Raw genomic sequence first — 17,091 nt, forward strand, 5'->3', positions numbered from 1 at the left:
GCTGCAAACTGGAGCGTTTATTGCATCGTCTTAAACTGTCCTTGCTATTTTAAATATTCACGAAAGCTATATTTGTTATAGGAGAGTGGATAAAAACTGTGGCCGACGGCCATAGAAAATGAGATTCACAATAAGGATACTGTTTAAGAACTGTATTGTCGTTGGCGAAAACCGGCAGCACAAATGCGTGCTAATTGAGCTAAATGTGGATAAGGCACTTAAGTACTCTCCAGTAGACATGATTTTCAAAGACAATTGTATTTTCATAACAGTAACAACGAAAGAATTGCTTTACAGTATTAATCCAACACAAAATCATTGTCTAACACTTCCTTACTGTATATGTAAGTAACGAAGCTGTCAAACAAGCCAATAAGTTAGCACCACCTCACGGCGTGCTTCTTATTTCAGACATGGTACATATTCTGCCCTTAAATAAACAACTCCAGACAACCTCCAAGGGCACGGTTTTACATATCCGAAAAAATGTCACCGCTATGATACTTTTTTAACAAGAGATCGAACAAATGTATTATGTATTACAAATGTCTACCACAGAATGCAACCAGAATGCGACCCCAGATTTACTCGTAGTATTTGAGTGTGAAAGAGAAGAATACCCTGCCTAGTAGTTTGAAGCTTTCTCTTTTTCTTTTTTCTTCTTCTATGTTAATAAACCACTTCTTATCGGTTCCATGCAACCTATAATTTTGTGACGGTATGTTTTAATATTAATTATGGGCATACGTACAATCAAGGGGTAGAGATCTATGTCATATTTAAGTTTCTTGTTCTTACACAAATGGTGATGTGTTGTGCTACAGATTACATGTAAATGAGCACAAGGCACTTTGACTTGGACATTTTAGTGAGCGTATGCGGTGTAGTCGGAGCAATCTAAAGGTTAGCATAGACAGCAGGTTTCTTCTTCATGAAAGCTTCAACGGACTTGGGAATATCCTTTAAAAGAGGAACAGGGAAATGATATTAGCATCTGACCCTTCTTGTTGTTGACTATGTAGTAAGATATCATTCGACTACAGTGCGACAAAGATGTACATAATATAATCTGCTTGTGGAAATAGAGAATTCTTACCTCAGTATTGAGCATGGCGCCATTCCAGACTGCAGTGTATTGCAAGCCTTCATCGACAGAGTGGTCACGCGAGTAATTCAATAGGTGCCTACAGTTTTTTGTGTTACTGTGTGAGATACATACGATATAACAATATGATAGAAGAAGTGTGATTGATATTTACTTAGTACTAACGACAGCAACAGGTGACTTGGACGCGATAAGTCTTGCAGTTTCGAGAGCTCCAGCTGTTCAAATGTTAGGGAAAATATCAAATGTGACATTAAGAACTGAGGTATTGCATAGTAGAGAAAAAAACCATGAAAATATTGTGTTTACCAATAAGCTTCTCCTTGGTTTCAAAGATTTTGCTAATAAGGCCACATTGGAGGGCTTCTTCGGCGTACATGCTACATAATTTTCATCAACAACGATTATCACAATAATGTAAAGTTATCGAAATCTTCTTTTCGTAGATTATGGAGATAGTATCAAGCTTTGGGAGTGTTTCTTACTTTCTGCTAGTGTAAGCTAGTTCGCGAATTAAACTGGCATTGCCAATGACCTTAGGCAAACGTTGCAAAGTACCAACATCAGCAGCAAGACCAACATCGACTTCCTAGTAATCAATGAGAAGTGGAGACACAGATGCATGTTATAAGGTGTACATAAGCTTTACAGTAGACTTGATCGATGCGCATAAACTTTGAGATATTATAAAATATACCTTGACACAGTAGTATGAATCCTTGGTACCATAACGAATGTCACCGGCGGTGCACAAATCGACACCGGCGCCGATGACACCATTATGCAAAGCGACAATGACAGGCTTTGGGCATTTCTCTAAGGAAGAAATTGAGTTTTGGAAATGCTACCATAAAGTCCGTATCGTTAGTTATTGACAATGAATGTGCGAACAGGTATCATACTTTAAATAATAGTTTGAACGCTTACTCTGAGACCAGCTTGTTTTGCGAAAGCCTTTCTGGCAACATCTAGATCTTCGGGAATCTTTTCCTTGGCAGAACCTTCCATCACTAGGTTTCGATTATTTTTTATGACAATAAGTTAGACTGTGAGTAACGCCAATGCTAATGATATTTTTTGATTAATAAGACTTACGATCTAATCCGGCAGTAAACAAGCGGCCTGAGCCGGAAAGAACAACAGCACGAATGTTGCTGTCATTACCAATATCCGTGAAAGCTTGAAGAATATCGCGAATCAATCTACATATATGATATACATCATGGCCACCATAAGAGTGAGCGGATGTGAATAAAATTTGTACTGCTACGTGATTGTGTTGCACTTTAAAATATGAACGTACGCATGGTTGAAAGCATTCAGACGCTTAGGCACACATCAAAAAGAGAATTGGATTGTCAGCATATATGGGGAAACTCGGCCGTAACAGAAAATTTATAACACACACACACCTTGGGGCGATTCAGCTCGACATGAGCAACGCCATCAGGGAAAACTTGAACCTTGACTGTTTCGTATTGGTATCTGGGAGATTGTGCCATTGCTTGTATAAATGTGGGTTATTGATCGATTTTGAAAAGAAAACTGAGTTCTGTGTTCCTGGTGGGAGTCGAGCAGGACTCTTTTATACTTTTGATTTAGACTTTGTAATGCAATTTCCAACTAATACCCCGCAAAATACCGTCAAGGTGCTTTATTCGAAGATGCACAGCTATACCGCACACGTTTTCCTTCGCAACCCCAGAAAAAACAATACCACCACTCGATGCATATGACTGGCTCTATTACTAATAGCCCATGTATAGGCTTTGCTTACAGATATCACATCTGTGCCGAGATGTGACCAAGGCGGTGCGTTGAAATAATGATTAACCGGATTTTTGTTACCCCGTCAAGGGATTCGGCATTAGCAATGACTGGGTCAGAAAGGTTCCCTGCTTCTTGGTCACACACAAACCTTTCTTCCTCTTCCGCCAGCAATCTAGTGTGATCACACGCCTGCTGTTTTAATTCTTGTGTTTTTATTATTAATTATCAAAAAAAAATTAGGTTTTTCTTAGTTGACAGCGCTGAAGTATTCCTGCGAATCCTTGGGATTAGGTTTGATGGTCTTGTCACCCTTCTGCCAGTTAGCAGGGCAAACCTATAAGGTCCGAGCAAGGATAATGGGTGTAAGCACACATATCTCATTCTAAAGACTCCATCAACTGTCCTTTCTTTCATTTTGATTTGAAATATTACCTCGCCATGCTCATCAGTGAATTTGATGGCTTCGATGACACGCAAAGTCTCATCAACCGAACGGCCAATAGGCAAATCGTGGATGTGAGCGACACGAAGGGTCTGTGTGGGATCAATGACAAAGAGACCACGCAAAGCCAAGCCTTCCTCAGGAATCAAAACTATAATGTAATAAACAATTTCAATAAACCTGTGTGCTCGCTCCCTCCCCTTAATCCAGTGAATTTTTTGATCCAGTACAGCACTTACCACCATAGTCAGTGGCCAATTCCTTCTTGATATCACTGACAAGAGGGATCTTGATATCTCCGAGACCACCGTGCTTGCGGGGTACGTTGGTCCATGCTGGAAGAAGAGAAATGTTAGTATACCGCCCCTTTCAACGAGTTTTTCTCTCTTGACCTAATCCTTTATTTTTTGTGAGAACCTACCCAAGTGGGAGTGTGCGTTGCTGAATGAAATCGTTTTAGAAAAAAAACCACAGTTTAGAGTTTTTATTCCCCAACCGTCATTGATAGCATGAAAGAAGAGACAAGAAAAGACTTACTCGACACTGATACCGACAACTTCAGCACCAAGCTTGCGGAAATCTTCGATGCGGTCGCTGAAGGCAAGCAATTCAGTGGGGCAAACAAAGGTAAAGTCGGCGGGATAGAAGACCTAGTATAAGCAGCCATAACATATCAGTTCTAGAAAGTACTCAAAAAGTGCTTTTATAAAAATAATGATTATTTTACCATGACGAGGAATTTGCCCTTGTAATCAGAAAGGGACAAGTCTTTGAACGTGCCGTCAACAACAGCTTGAGCCGTCCATTGAGGAGCAGCATCTATAAAGTTCGATCTTCAGTATTATAGATCCGCCATGTCCTTTTTGTAAGCTATCATTCACAAATAAATATGATCTCTTACGTTGGACGGTAGCAGTCTTTCTAGGCTCGGGAGCAGCAGCTGACGAGTAGAACGCGTTGCGGGTAGCGGCAATTGCAGCAGGACGCATAGCGCCCATACGGGCAGTAGTAGTAGCAGCAGCGCGAGTTGCAAGGGCAACACGGGGAGTGACAGCAGCAGTAACGACACGACGCAAAGCGAACATTGTTAAAAAAAGTTATTATGTATGAATGAAGAGACTTCCACAATAAGACTTATACAACTGATGCCAACGCGTCGCTTACTATTCATTAGTCCGGGGTTGGTGCTGCTTCTCCGATTCAATTTTGGCACTAGTACGTCTGTCAAAAATGCGTGGCCACGAGAGTGTTGTACTACAATAGGCACCATTAATACCAACTATCATATTGCTGCTCAGCAACAACTATAATTCTTCTTGTAGATACAATCTATATGATTCAATTGTGAGCATTTCTCATACATTTTTATTATTTCGTGGAAGCGCGGTGTAGCGCATCTTTCTTCAACAGCATCTTATATATTCTTTTTACCAGTCTTATGGTTTAAGCTATGAAGGACAACAGTTTCGCTGTTGATAACATTAAATAGACGACCTAATGTTGTAAAAACAAGATGATAATGTTCGGTGCCTTATCGCGGAAGATTGTCGAGAAAGAGTTTCTGCGCATATGAACAAGTACGGCAGGCATACGTGTACACACATCATCGTCCCAGCCCCACTTCCCACGCTAACACGAGCTACACACATGATCGATGTGCTGCGTGATATATGGGCTTTGCATCAGTAGCCAGCTTACTACATATAAAACAACAAATCACTGCTCGCTGCCATGTGTGAGCAATTATATAGCCATTTTGTATTTGATGAGAACAGCTAGATTCCATCTCTTTATTTATTTTTTGTCTACAGCGAATAGTACCATTAAGCACATCATTATTTACCTATGATATACAACGAATAATACCATTACGTACAGTACATCAGATAACATTCGCTTGTTGTAGATCTAGTGCTGTTTACTGCTGTCTTACTTGTTTTTCACTGCACAAGCTCACTGATGATACGGAGAAACGTAACGACAGGAGGAATGAACGGCAGGAAGATGATATATAAAGTAGACTTTCAGGAGACCGTTCACGTCAATATTGAATATGTGTAAAAAGAAGAAACAACTTGAATTGTGGGTAAAAGAAGTCTATGATGCCATTTTATTTTGAAGGTATTTTCTTGATCTCGCAACGAGCAAAGAAAGAAACTCATGTCATAGGACCAAGAGAAACATTATAAATCTCCATCAACCGACGAGATCGAATTTTTTACTATTTGTACTTTACCAAAAGCTGTTGAGCTATTATAATAGATGTAACTTCGCGTTAAACCAAAAAAGTAGTAATTGACGATTTACGTACTTTTATAAAAACTACTGTTCCTGAAAAATTAAATAAATCAAGGTTCGTTCACCATACCCAATGCAGCATTTAGCGCGAAGAAAAAAATCTTCGTCGTTTATGTAATATATGATACGACTAGAGGTGGTGTACTGGCGGTTCAAAATACCAATACCCTATTGATTAAGACGAATCAGTTAATTAATGATAATGTTCGGTGACACAACCGCCAACGACTGCATGAATCGTTTGTTTTCCTCATACTGATCCGGTAGTATGTAATCATCAACGGATTTGGAGCATAAGTAGTGGAGCTCTACTCAGTAATGCTATCAGATACAGTAGTACTATCAGATGATTACTGTGTCTCGATCAGAATGTTCATCGTGGTTGTGTAGCAAGACATCATCATTTGCGTCTTGAATGTACTTTATGAGTAGTATATCTCGGTCGACGACGATATTTATTACCTGAGCTTCAACGCGGATGTATATATACAACGTACATTCTTGATCCACATTCTTTATAAAGTTGTACGGTGTTGCTGGCTGCATATTACGTATACTGCTGTAATAAAAACGATAGAATATATTTTTTTGCCTTTAGGGACAGCATGAAAGTATTATGCTGTTTATACCCGGGAAAGTAATCAGTATGTTATACCCATTGTGCTCATCGTACCAAAGTCAATAACCTAATCTGTTTTGTACGTAGTACATACTGATGCGCATAAGTGTTGTTACCCTTCTGTGTAGTCGTATATGCATCGTTTTACGCCAATCTTTTTTCTATTTTGTGATTTTATGCAAGCCTTTTTAAAGATAACCTACTGAATTGCTCGCTCCTGCTGCAGTTCCTTAAAGGTGCAGCCGAACATTAAGTTTTGCTTTTTTCCCTTAAAGACACAGCAGATGATATTCCTGCATAGCATGTGTCATTGCTCTTCGTTCATCGCTCGATTTCTATCGTTGTTGTTGTTGTTGTTACTTTTTGTCAAAACGCCTTTCCCCCTGCTGCGCTGTCTTATTTAAAAAAGCAACTTGGTGCAACTTACCTGTTTCAGGATGTGTCACAGACCAGTTAAAAAAGAAAGCTACAAGAAGTCTCGGTAGAAACTTCTTTTTTGATTTAGTGTCTGATTTTTTTGGGAGAGAGCCCCGAATACGATAACATCAATGTGTATCCAGGCATAATACGCCAGCAAATGTACCACAGTGAAACGGTCTAGGTTTATTTTGTAACAGGTAAACAAAAAGGTCATGCATTTTTGTTTATACTCGATCACCATAATTTCTGCGTTATGTTCACCCCTCCTCCCCCCGTGACCCACATCACTATCTCTTTATTTGCGCTGGCAAAAAGAAAAAATTCTCTTTGTCATCAAGTAATGTTGTTGTTTAAACACTTAGTTTTATACATGGCCGTAACGAAAGTTTAATGATCCTTACGTGAATGCCTAATTAAAAACAAAACAAAAACATAACTTTTTTTTTCCTCAAAGGGACAGCATGCAGAGATTACATTCGTTTTGTTTTGCAAATTGGATGTATTGACAGCCAAAAAACGTACATAAAAATGCACTACTAGATCAGGAATGCATGCCAAGTGTAGAGTAGTAACCGCACTACTTTTATTCATTTCTGATAACACTCGAGCGTTTTAACAAGTGGTCGACGCTGATTCAGTCTTCACATAGATGGAACAAAGATCGAAACAGCTTCTTTGTTGTAATCATGCAAATATTTATACAGTGCTGAAGAAAAAGCACGATTACAATAACATAGAAAGTGACAGATTCAAACACATGATCATCTTTATTCTAAGACTAATGCACAACGTACAAAAACAACGGCTACAATGGTGGGTAAGATAGGGCTACGATAGTATATACTAAGAATGTTGGTTACATGAGAAAAGAAAGCAAAAAAAAAATACTACTTGTTAGAAGATGGAGATATGCTGTAGTATATGTACACGGGGTTGCGTTTTGTTTTCTTTTTTTTGTGTGTGTGTGGGGGGGAAAGGATGATGATGGGGGTATGCATAATGTATATTGTATTGTTTGTTTTGCACATGTTGCAGTTCTTGTTGATGCTGATGTTGCTGTTGTTGTTGTTGCTGCTGTTTTAGACAAGCTTATCAACAATACTGAGCGCCACAAACACCAAGAAGGTACAAACAGGAACACAAACAACACCGTAACTCCAAAAGAGCATTCTAAGCATTTCCTCTTCAAAGAGGCCGTTGACCTGCGTGATCTGGACCAGGTTGATAGCCGTCGGAGTACATCCGAGAACGATCATCATGGTGATAAAGACTGGATCGGTTGCGAGCAGGGACCACTGGGCACCATAGACGACAAATGCAATAGCGATCGGGATAGCCACAAAAGGCATTAGAATCATGCGGACAAAGATGGCGGTAAACACTGGCGCCTTGATTGCAGGGTCGGCGGGCTGTTGCGACTGCGAGATCATTGTGAGCTGGGCGCCAAGGCAGGTCAAGATGAGCGGCACTGCAGCGCGACCGCACACTTGGATTGCCTTTGTAAAGCATGGATACAGGAACGAGTCTTGGTCAAACATGAGGTGTTTTAACGGTGTCAGGCCAACAAGCAGACCGAGAAATGCGGCGTACAGAGGGGGCGACATGAAACGGTGGATGCGTTTGACTACACGCATCAATACATGGTCACGCGGCTGATTTATAGTGTTATTCTGATCCGTCGGCAGCGTAGGGAACGTCGACAACAGATTGCTCGTTTCTTCTTGTGGTTTTTTCATCGTGTCGTCGGGCTGGGCGGTCAATGTCAACGAGCTCGATTGTCGGTCGGGCATGCCTTGGCGCTGTTCGTTGTTTGTGGCGCCGTAGCCCGGTACCACCAATCGCTGCTCCTCGTCCAATGTATCGCTATCTGATTCCACGATCTCTTCTTCATCCGCTTCTTCCTTCCGCAACAGGCTGTAACCATACGACCAACGAAGAAGATTGCCAAAGATTGCGAAAAAAAGAGTGTACGAGATACCTCTATTATTATTATTTTGGAGGGGGGATTGATGATGATGATGATGTTTAATAAATAAATTATCAGCCACACTATTAACTCCCTTTCTCGAATTTCGAATAACCCAACTATTTTTTTTTTTTACCTTGCTGCTACTGAATCCTGAGTATCGTCGGCATCCCAAAACAGAATTATCCCGGCTTCGGAAACTGCCAAGCTTGATATGATCGCGATAGGCAGCGAATTAGTGTTGCTGAACATTACACATGCGGTAACGAAGCGTCGATAGGGCCGTTTCAAGCCGACTGCATGTGAGGTCAATTGGCTTAAAATGTACGATGTGCCGGCAAAGATGATGTAAAAGGCTGGGATGGGCCAGAAAGCCAAGAGTTTCTCGAGAGAAATGGTGGATGCAATGTTACTGAATAACAAGCACGGGGTGAAAAACACCATGTTTACTTTGGACAGCCACTGTAAATGATAAATCAGACGAAATCAATGTGTTGTCTTGAGAACCATTTCTGTGTTGCTATGAGAACCCTTCTTTTTTTCTTTGTTGCTGTGGGTAACCGCTTTTTATTTGTTGCCATGCGTTTTACCTTTTGCTTGTCGTTGGTAAAGTATCCTAGTTTTGTCAGGCAAAAGCCAAAGGATACAATGATCATGACTTGTAATACAGCCTATATTTGCATTATTGTAGAAAACAGAAAAAAAAAAGGACCAAGGAAGGTTAGCATTTTACATGCCAGGGGTGTGATTATAAAAAAAAAGGCAATGCGGGTTTGATTGTTCAAAACGAACCTGGATTGCCGAGACAATGAGCAGAAGCATGCTTAGTTTTTATTGTGTTATGTGATGGATATGCGAGGAAGAAAGAAAAGAGATGAAGAGTGGAAAAGAAAAGAGATATGCGCTTTGGGACCGCCACTTTGTTCCGCCACCCACACCCCTCCGATCCGGCCTTTTTATGTCTTTTTTTTTTTTTTTGCTCGGATTGGCCGTTTGCTTAGCAGCTATTTTGGTTTTGGGTGCTGCCGATAAATTTTTTTCCCGCGAACGTTCGTTGATCTCTTGCTACTAGTAAATGTCGCTCCTCCCTCCCTCCCCCTTTGTGGGCTGTTGTTTGGTGTTTCATCATTCGCCCTCATACAATTCTAGAATTTTGCTTACTGTTTCGTGCAAGGGCCAGCTCTCTCTATTCTTGTGTAATGTATATAAAACTTCCCAATTGGTCATTTGCCCACAACATAATAATAAAAAAACACAACAAACACATATATAAAGAGGGAGGAGCCCTTTTTCAGTCAGAAAGAGTTGTTGGTTTGCGTATATATTGTATGGCTGCTGCGCTACTACTACACGAGTTTGCATGCGTAACAAAAGGTATTTTTCTTTTTGTGTCTGTGATCTGGCGTGTGTTATCTTTGCAAGTGTGAGTTAGAGAGCATGTGTGCGTAGGAAGGGGAGGGGAAGGGCCGAGAGAGAGAGAGAAAAAAAGGGAGGGAGACATAGTCTTCCTCTAAGCCGACTTGAACAGCAAAATAGCGATCTGGCCATGATAAAAGTAGATAAAGTGCTTGGATTCTACACAGTGTGGATGTACGTACAGCATTTAGCAACGAATCAATGGATCAAATGACCCTTTTCGTATTTCTCGTTCTCCCTCTTCTTTACGCCTTTGCTATTCCATCGTTCCCTTCTTTCTCTCCCTTATAGTCATATCTCTCTAATTCCATACACCCCTTTTTCCAACTCTACTACTGCAAACTTACCATGGGTCACGTAGCTGCCAAAATTGCGACCGACAACACAGTGCCAAGTGTTGCCTAAAAAGTTATTTGATATAATAAGAAGCGTCGTGCGATCAGCAATCTGCAAGGCTCTCTTTCTCTTTTATTACTATTTCCTCTTCCTCTTCTTCCTCCACCATCGGTATAAGCTTTAGAGTAATAACCAATGTGTAGACAGCAATTACCATATTTCTTGTCGAATTCACGCTTAATGTGCGAAGCAATGTCCTTTTCAATGTTGAACTTTTCGAGAGCTTGGGTGCTGCATTCGATGGCCTCCTGCTGCATCTCTTCGCTCATGTCTGCACTCTTGATGACTGCCTTTGTATCCGACATGGTTTTGCTTCTTTAGTGGTAAAAAAACGCGTGCGCGTGTGTATGTGTGTGTATGTGTGTGCATCAAGTGCATATATGTATGTACGTTATAATGAGTCGTCAATGTTCTTTGCGTCGACCATTACTTACTCCAAAGCGAGTCACTTTTTTGTTTACCTTCTTTAATCAAAGGTTGTCCCGAAATGTGAAAAAAAAAAGAAAACGAGAGAAAGTATTTGAGATTGAGAGAAAAGAGAGAGGGAGAGATTAGATGACAGATGACAGAAAACGTGAAGGGGAAGTTCAAAAAAGGTGTCGTGTATTAAAAAAACAAAATAAGGCCGTTCTCTTTGTTTAAAGCCCCCTTCCTCTCCTCCCCCACCCCCTCATTTCGACTGTATATCCATAGCACGCACTCTCTTTGATGCGGTGTGACGTTCACGTACATTTTGACGCACGCGCTTTTACTGTTCCCCTCCAACTCCCCCACCACCCCCGTCTCTCTTTTGCTTCACATTACATCGTTTTAGCCCCCTCGTCCTTCCTCTCCTTCTCAGATCCGCGTTGTTTGTGATTATCATTCTATATAGGCACAAAAAAAAAACACAAACGTCATTTCTGCAGTCCTCCCATCCCCCCCCCCTCACTCTCTCTCTCTCTCCTTCTAGACCTCTTCCTGTTGGGTAAAAGTTTGTTTTGTCGACTAGCCTGCTATGTGCCTGTAGCGCATATATACCGGTCAATAATAGAAATTACATTGTAGTAGTAATGGGCTCAAGAAATCACTCCTCCCTTTTATTGCAGCACTTGCTCCTCCCCCTCACACACATACACACACGCATACACAAACACACAGACGCATCCCTCCTACTAGCCGATCACAACTCTCATGGAAAGAAAAGTGGAGTTAGTCATTCATCCCGCCATCGTGGGAAGGCTTTTGGGGGGGGGTAATAGAATTCTTCCGATCCACTATTTTTGCTGGCTAATATTACGTTGCGTGTGCGTGTACACTCTTTCCGGAAAGTAAATTCACTCAATGGCGAAAACAAATTCAGGTTGCACGAAAAACGAATTCGCCCTGAAGGAAAATCAATTCACCTGATGACAGGAACAAATTCGTGTTGTACAAAGTATAAATTCGTCTTGGCTGACAAATCATATGTCGATTGTTTTGTAGGGCAAAGTCTTGGCAACTTTAAATATAAAAGAGCACGCCTAGTGCTTGTCTTTGTTTTATTTCTTTTTCACAATTACATCACAAATCACCGATAATGAACATTCAATTCTTGTTTGAAAACGGGAAAGGATCTGTCGTCGACGAGTATGGCAGACCTGAACCAATGGATTATATTGTTGATGAGGAACAGTTTCGTCTTGAAACGTTGAGTTCTCATACACAATATTTAGCTCAACTGCCTCTGGAGAGCGAGAAAAGGATAGATGCAATGCAGTTAGAAAAGGAGGTAAAGCCTAATGGTGATGTCATTATGAGGGAAACTTCAGTGAAGCGAAATTATACGCGCTATTCTGATCAGGACAAAGTGAGGTTCTTCAAGCTGTTGTTTGAGAGGTGTTTGAGTGCGGCCGCAGCTGCAGAACAACTTGGGATTCATGTTCGTACAGCACAAAAATGGGCTGCGCAATACGAGAAAGATCCTGACAGTATCTTTGAGAAACGGAGAAAGTCTGGCCGTCCACGTATTCTCCAAGACGAACACAAAAATGCTATTCTCGAGTGCATTGATGAGAATCCTTCCATCGTCCTAGATGAAGTAATGAAGAAGTTAAAGCAAGTGTTTACAGAATTAAAAGTATCTAAAACTACTTTGTTCGATTTTGTAAAACAACATTGCAATTTATCTCTCAAAAAAGCTCGGCTTCAACCCATAGACCGGAATAGCGAAGAAAAAATCCAGGAGCGCTTGGATTGGGTTCGTAAGTGGGACAAGACAGATCTAGATTTTACGAGAAACTGTGTCTTTCTTGACGAATCTGCTTTCCACATTGATTTGAAACGTAGTATGGCTTGGTCAAAGAAAGGTGCACCGGCAGTGGTCACAGTTCCCAAAACACGAGCGACAACAACAACCGTTTTGGGCGCGATTTCTGCTGAAGGTGTAATCAAATGTAGCCTTAGACTTCCTCAGTCTCCATCTAATAAAAAGAGAAAGCGGGGGAGATGGCGTTGGGCAAATGAGCAAAGGAACGGTTACGGGACACTATATCAGCTTTCTAAAAGCTACAATGGATGAAATGGACCGCTATCCGCACATGAAAGGTCACTACCTCGTAATGGATAATGCTCCTATCCATACGTCCGAGGACATAGCTAAATACGTAGAATCTCGGGGATACCGCTGCGCTTATTTACCTCCATATTCTCCTGAGCTCAATCCAATTGAGCAATTCTGGTCAGTGGTCAAAAGTAAAGTGAAACGCAACAAGTTTCTTGAGAAGGAAACGTTGATGACTCGGATTAGTGAAGCTTCTAATAGTTTGAAGCTGAGTGATTTCAAAGGAATCGTTAGACATTCTCATAAATGTTTGGACAGGTGTCGTAATGGACAAGCACTCTGAAGAAGTTTTCTTTCTACGGAAACGAGGTGTTTGTAACGACAACAACAACAACAACAACAACAACAACAACAAAAAATCGCCATTTACAGTCGTTGAAGTTAGGTTTGGGCAAAGTGAGAAAGAAATTGGCCAGAGTCTCCGAGTTTCGTCAAATCGTGGTTGAGGATTGAAAAATGGCCTGGCCTGGTTAAATTCAACTAATGGTGGCCAATTTCCAAAGTGTTTGGCCAAATTCCAAAAAAAAAAAAAGTTGTGAGACTTTTCGTGAGACTTATTTTGAAGACTTCTAACCAATCAGGAAAGCCCAAATATCTCATATCCTGTATCATGATTTGGCCAGAAGACCCGTTAAAAAAAATCTCCTGAAAAGTCTCACAAAAAGTCTCACGAAAGAAAATTTTCTTGATTATTTGATTCACATCAGTTCTGAAACTTGGTTGCCACTTGTGCAAAAAAGTGGAAAACGTGCCAAAGAAAGCGAATCTTCGTAGACATTATAAGCTTGTACACGACATTGTTCTTCCAGCAGGCAAACAAAAACAAACAATTAAGGCAACTTCTCGTTTAAATGAGTATAAGAAAGTTTACAGAATCCTCGATCTCCAGTGGGATTCTGATTGATTTCTTCGCAACATTTTTTTTACTAATGATTTCTACATTAGAATGTAGATTAGCATTGTTCTTTATAAGAAACAAAAAGGCACCATTGTTTTCATGCCATGAACACCTGATAAACACACTTGATTGATTAATGCCTTGGATGATGTCGTATTTACCATATAAATACTTAATCTTATCGTATGAGATTCCATAATATCTGTACTTTAAGATATGATAATAATAAGTCTGTCTTTATACTTCTCAACCTAAATAGGATCATGCTCAACTACCATTGATCATGATTTCTATCGGCTCCTTAATAACGTTCTCATATAAAAAGACGCTGTTTGTAATATTTGGTCCTCTCTCATCTTGATCTTTAACAAAGAGATTACATAGAGACTCATCGACTTTCTATTTTGTAATTACTGTTCTTTTTACTGATCAATACCTCAGATGAGACTGAAAAGAAAATGCATTGACAGGTTGACGTTTTCGCAAAATACCGGTATCACACAAAACGAGCATTTTTTATAGTGAAGATAAACCTGGTTGCTGTGACCGGATAAAAGTAATTGGGAAAACATGAGTATGGGAAGAAGGGTATTTATAAATGCACAGCTGAAGGAGATAGGTATGAGATGAGTTCCGCAAAGTATTAGAGGAGGTGATTGAATAAAAAAATAACAGCAAAAAATGCATTGGAATTGGGAGAAGAGAGATTGGGCATTTGTAGAATGCTCATTGGGTGAATTCAGGAAGAAGGGATATACTATACGAAGATACAGATTCAGGTTAGTTATAGAACTGGAAGGCCAGCACAATTTCCTTTGCCACATAGTCATTCGTGGCAACCAGTGACGGCGCCAACGAGTTGGCTACAATCTCGAGTCTCTTGCTCAATTCGCTATTGCCGAGGATGGGAATCTCATTGCTTTCTCCATACAAAGCAATGATGGCTGTAAACGCATTTTGGGTGTTAAGGTTCCCTTGACCTAAGCAAGATTCAAATGCCTTTGCTAGAGTAGCACATACTTCGAGTCGCAGCACAATCGTTGCCATATACCGAAATAGTGATGATAAAGGCGAGGTTCCATGGTCATAGTCTGCTAATGTAAAAATGGTAAATGGTTGGCATACGTGAAATTTGGTGAAAGGACCTGATGCACAGCAAAGAGAGTATGCATTGTCTGCATCGAATTTGCTACGAATTTGGCGAAGTTGATACACAATGTTGGTATCTGATGTTTGTGTGACTGCTGGATCCGTGGCCATGGATAAAGCAACTTAGAGATTATCATGATCTAAGAAGATCTTAGTTGCAAGGGCGTCTTTTTTGTCCAATTTGAAGTTGAGGGTGACAGCACCGATCAATGGCTTGCTAACAGCATCGAGTCTCATATTGGAAGTCACCAAGATGTTTGACACCAATGTTCAGAGTTATCCCAAGATAATTCACAGATTTGTAAAAAACATAAAACATATAATAGAAAATATATTTTCAACAACATTCAAAATACAATGGAAAATATATCATTTGCTATAAATATAAAGTTTGCTTTTATTATAAATGAATTAAAGATAAACAATTTAATATATAAGATAAATAATTTTGATATCCATTTAATAAATGTTATCAAATTTTTCAATCTTAAAATTATTACCATAATAAATAAAAAAAGTAAATATACTAATAATTATAACAATAGAAACAATATATTCAAAAAAAATATAATAAAGTTATTAAAACTAATAATAGTAAAGATTTAAAAATAAAGAAGGAATTCTTTTTATTATATTATTTTATTTATAGAAATCATAATAACAGAACATTTTATCCAAAAAAAAACAATTTTTTAGACTTTAATAAATAATATAATAATCAAATAATAATAACTTGGAATAAAAGAATAAAATGGAAAAAGTGCTAATATTGTGGTGAACCACATTAATACACTGCTCAAGATATCAACAATAAGATATTCGGTTAAACATCATAGCACATACGTATGAACACTACGGCATTTCGGCTAAACACTATTGAATAAAATCTCTCACTCAGATGATCCACCTTACGTGAACAGGACAATGAACCTATCAACAGGTACCTCGGCCATTACATCAGCTAACGCCGGTTTCAAAGATGTGCCTGATTAACATAGCGACTTCAATAGAAGTTCTGATACGTCCTTGATCTATCCTCTATCACATAGCTTATCCATTAGTCGGATGAATTGATATCGCCGTCTTAATAGCTAGAATACAGTGGTCCCCCGCTTTTTGCAGCCCCACTTTTTGCAGATCCTCAGTTTTTGCAGATTTTTTTGGAGCATACCCGCTCATCACTTAATAAAATTGCAGTTTCCTCACTTTTTGCATTTTGCAGGCCAAAAATGGGGACCTGCAATTTTCCGCTATTAACTCGAGAGCCTGGGACACAGAGTCTTGAACCAGTGACATCTACATGTAATGTTAATAGATAGTGTCCTTTTGCTCGTCAGTAAGCTTTGGGTATTTTGCATTTACCATAGTGGTGTGGAGGTGTCGCTAGTGCAGTATATAAACATCAAGAATGAGATGACAGCCTTTTATATAAGAGTTGATTTTTATTAAGTAGCCTCAGTACAACACCGATATCTTTTAATTGGTTTACTATCATTGACACTTGATTAACATAATAGACTCAGTCTGTGTAACATCTCATACTCATCCTCACTTTTTGCAGTTCCCCACTTTTTGCAGTTTTTTCCACTAAAAACCGCTGCTGCAAAAAGCGGGGGACCACTGTATAAAAGAGCTTTATCTTTTGTTGGAATAAAACATCATCTCAAAGATACTTAATCTTGTCCCTTATTATCTTTATTAAACCTCTATCATCACAAATATTATAATTCCTTCAGAGATAATTTATATATCTTATATTAATATAAAACAACATGAATAAGAGAAAATACAAGAAAAAGTAATAAACAGGAAGACCTTTTAATATATATCAACATCCACCTGCCTCGCTTCGCTCGGCTGAATGAGCCCCTTCGCTGCGCTCCGGGTCATTCAACGGATTGGATGTTTCCTGGGGGTTTCCCCCAGACCCCCAAGGTGGGGGGTTCCCCCCACACCCCCCCTTCTAAACCCGAAACTGCTCGCTTCGCGAGCTTATTGATTGCTATGTCTACATATAACCCTAAACGTTAT

The 17,091-nt window shown here is 39.7% G+C and overlaps 6 protein-coding genes across 6 annotated transcripts; all 6 read right to left on the minus strand.

Annotated features, from left to right (window-relative positions):
• Positions 1-897: 897 nt before the first annotated feature.
• On the minus strand, positions 898-2,607 carry BDB00DRAFT_871870 (ClpP/crotonase-like domain-containing protein; the record flags this gene model as incomplete). Its single annotated transcript, XM_053126880.1, has 10 exons — positions 898-960; positions 1,097-1,184; positions 1,260-1,323; positions 1,415-1,485; positions 1,591-1,694; positions 1,803-1,949; positions 2,033-2,115; positions 2,201-2,307; positions 2,409-2,431; positions 2,518-2,607. The coding sequence occupies 10 exons, from the start codon at positions 2,605-2,607 to the stop codon at positions 898-900; spliced, it is 840 nt and encodes a 279-aa protein (XP_052980120.1).
• Positions 2,608-3,049: 442 nt separating this feature from the next.
• BDB00DRAFT_938649 (thioredoxin-like protein) lies at positions 3,050-4,479 on the minus strand. Its single transcript, XM_053129293.1, has 7 exons — positions 4,219-4,479; positions 4,045-4,136; positions 3,855-3,967; positions 3,739-3,758; positions 3,557-3,652; positions 3,308-3,468; positions 3,050-3,209 (listed from the first exon to the last, which is right to left on the minus strand). The coding sequence occupies exons 1-7, from the start codon at positions 4,400-4,402 to the stop codon at positions 3,123-3,125; spliced, it is 753 nt and encodes a 250-aa protein (XP_052980121.1). The 5' UTR covers positions 4,403-4,479; the 3' UTR covers positions 3,050-3,122.
• Positions 4,480-7,606: 3,127 nt separating this feature from the next.
• Positions 7,607-9,465, minus strand: BDB00DRAFT_348202 (auxin efflux carrier). The gene is made up of 3 exons (XM_053117025.1): positions 9,413-9,465; positions 8,757-9,291; positions 7,607-8,634 (listed from the first exon to the last, which is right to left on the minus strand). Exons 2-3 carry the CDS (start codon positions 9,062-9,064, stop codon positions 7,734-7,736), a joined length of 1,209 nt encoding a protein of 402 aa, XP_052980122.1. The 5' UTR covers positions 9,065-9,291; positions 9,413-9,465; the 3' UTR covers positions 7,607-7,733.
• On the minus strand, positions 9,271-9,598 carry BDB00DRAFT_956321 (uncharacterized protein; the record flags this gene model as incomplete). Its single annotated transcript, XM_053129654.1, has 1 exon — positions 9,271-9,598. A coding segment is annotated over one exon (197 nt), but the record flags the coding sequence as incomplete, so codon positions are not given.
• A 532-nt stretch (positions 9,599-10,130) lies between these two features.
• Positions 10,131-10,737, minus strand: BDB00DRAFT_762897 (dynein light chain 1, cytoplasmic; the record flags this gene model as incomplete). Its single annotated transcript, XM_053119359.1, has 3 exons — positions 10,131-10,195; positions 10,384-10,437; positions 10,587-10,737. 3 exons carry the CDS (start codon positions 10,735-10,737, stop codon positions 10,131-10,133), a joined length of 270 nt encoding a protein of 89 aa, XP_052980124.1.
• A 3,954-nt stretch (positions 10,738-14,691) lies between these two features.
• Positions 14,692-15,171, minus strand: BDB00DRAFT_871875 (uncharacterized protein; the record flags this gene model as incomplete). The annotated part of the gene is made up of 1 exon (XM_053126881.1): positions 14,692-15,171. The coding sequence occupies one exon, from the start codon at positions 15,169-15,171 to the stop codon at positions 14,692-14,694; it is 480 nt and encodes a 159-aa protein (XP_052980125.1).
• Between the last annotated feature and the right edge of the window lie 1,920 nt (positions 15,172-17,091).

Source organism: Zychaea mexicana (genome assembly GCF_025766255.1).
Source record: "Zychaea mexicana strain RSA 1403 chromosome Unknown BDB00scaffold_32, whole genome shotgun sequence".
In the NCBI taxonomy this organism is placed as follows: domain Eukaryota; kingdom Fungi; phylum Mucoromycota; class Mucoromycetes; order Mucorales; family Lichtheimiaceae; genus Zychaea; species Zychaea mexicana.

Bases quoted from the DNA above. Each gene is read 5' to 3' on its own strand.
- BDB00DRAFT_938649 (XM_053129293.1), bottom strand. From the start codon at position 4,402: ATGTTCGCTTTGCGTCGTGTCGTTACTGCTGCTGTCACTCCCCGTGTT. The intron at 3,653-3,738 runs GTAGGTTCTCAC...CTCTTCTTCCAG, and splicing joins CAACGCACACTCCCACTTGG to CATGGACCAACGTACCCCGC. The intron at 3,469-3,556 runs GTAAGTGCTGTA...ATTACATTATAG, and splicing joins ATTGGCCACTGACTATGGTG to TTTTGATTCCTGAGGAAGGC.
- BDB00DRAFT_348202 (XM_053117025.1), bottom strand. From the start codon at position 9,064: ATGGTGTTTTTCACCCCGTGCTTGTTATTCAGTAACATTGCATCCACC. The intron at 8,635-8,756 runs GTAAAAAAAAAA...TAATAATAATAG, and splicing joins CAGGATTCAGTAGCAGCAAG to AGGTATCTCGTACACTCTTT.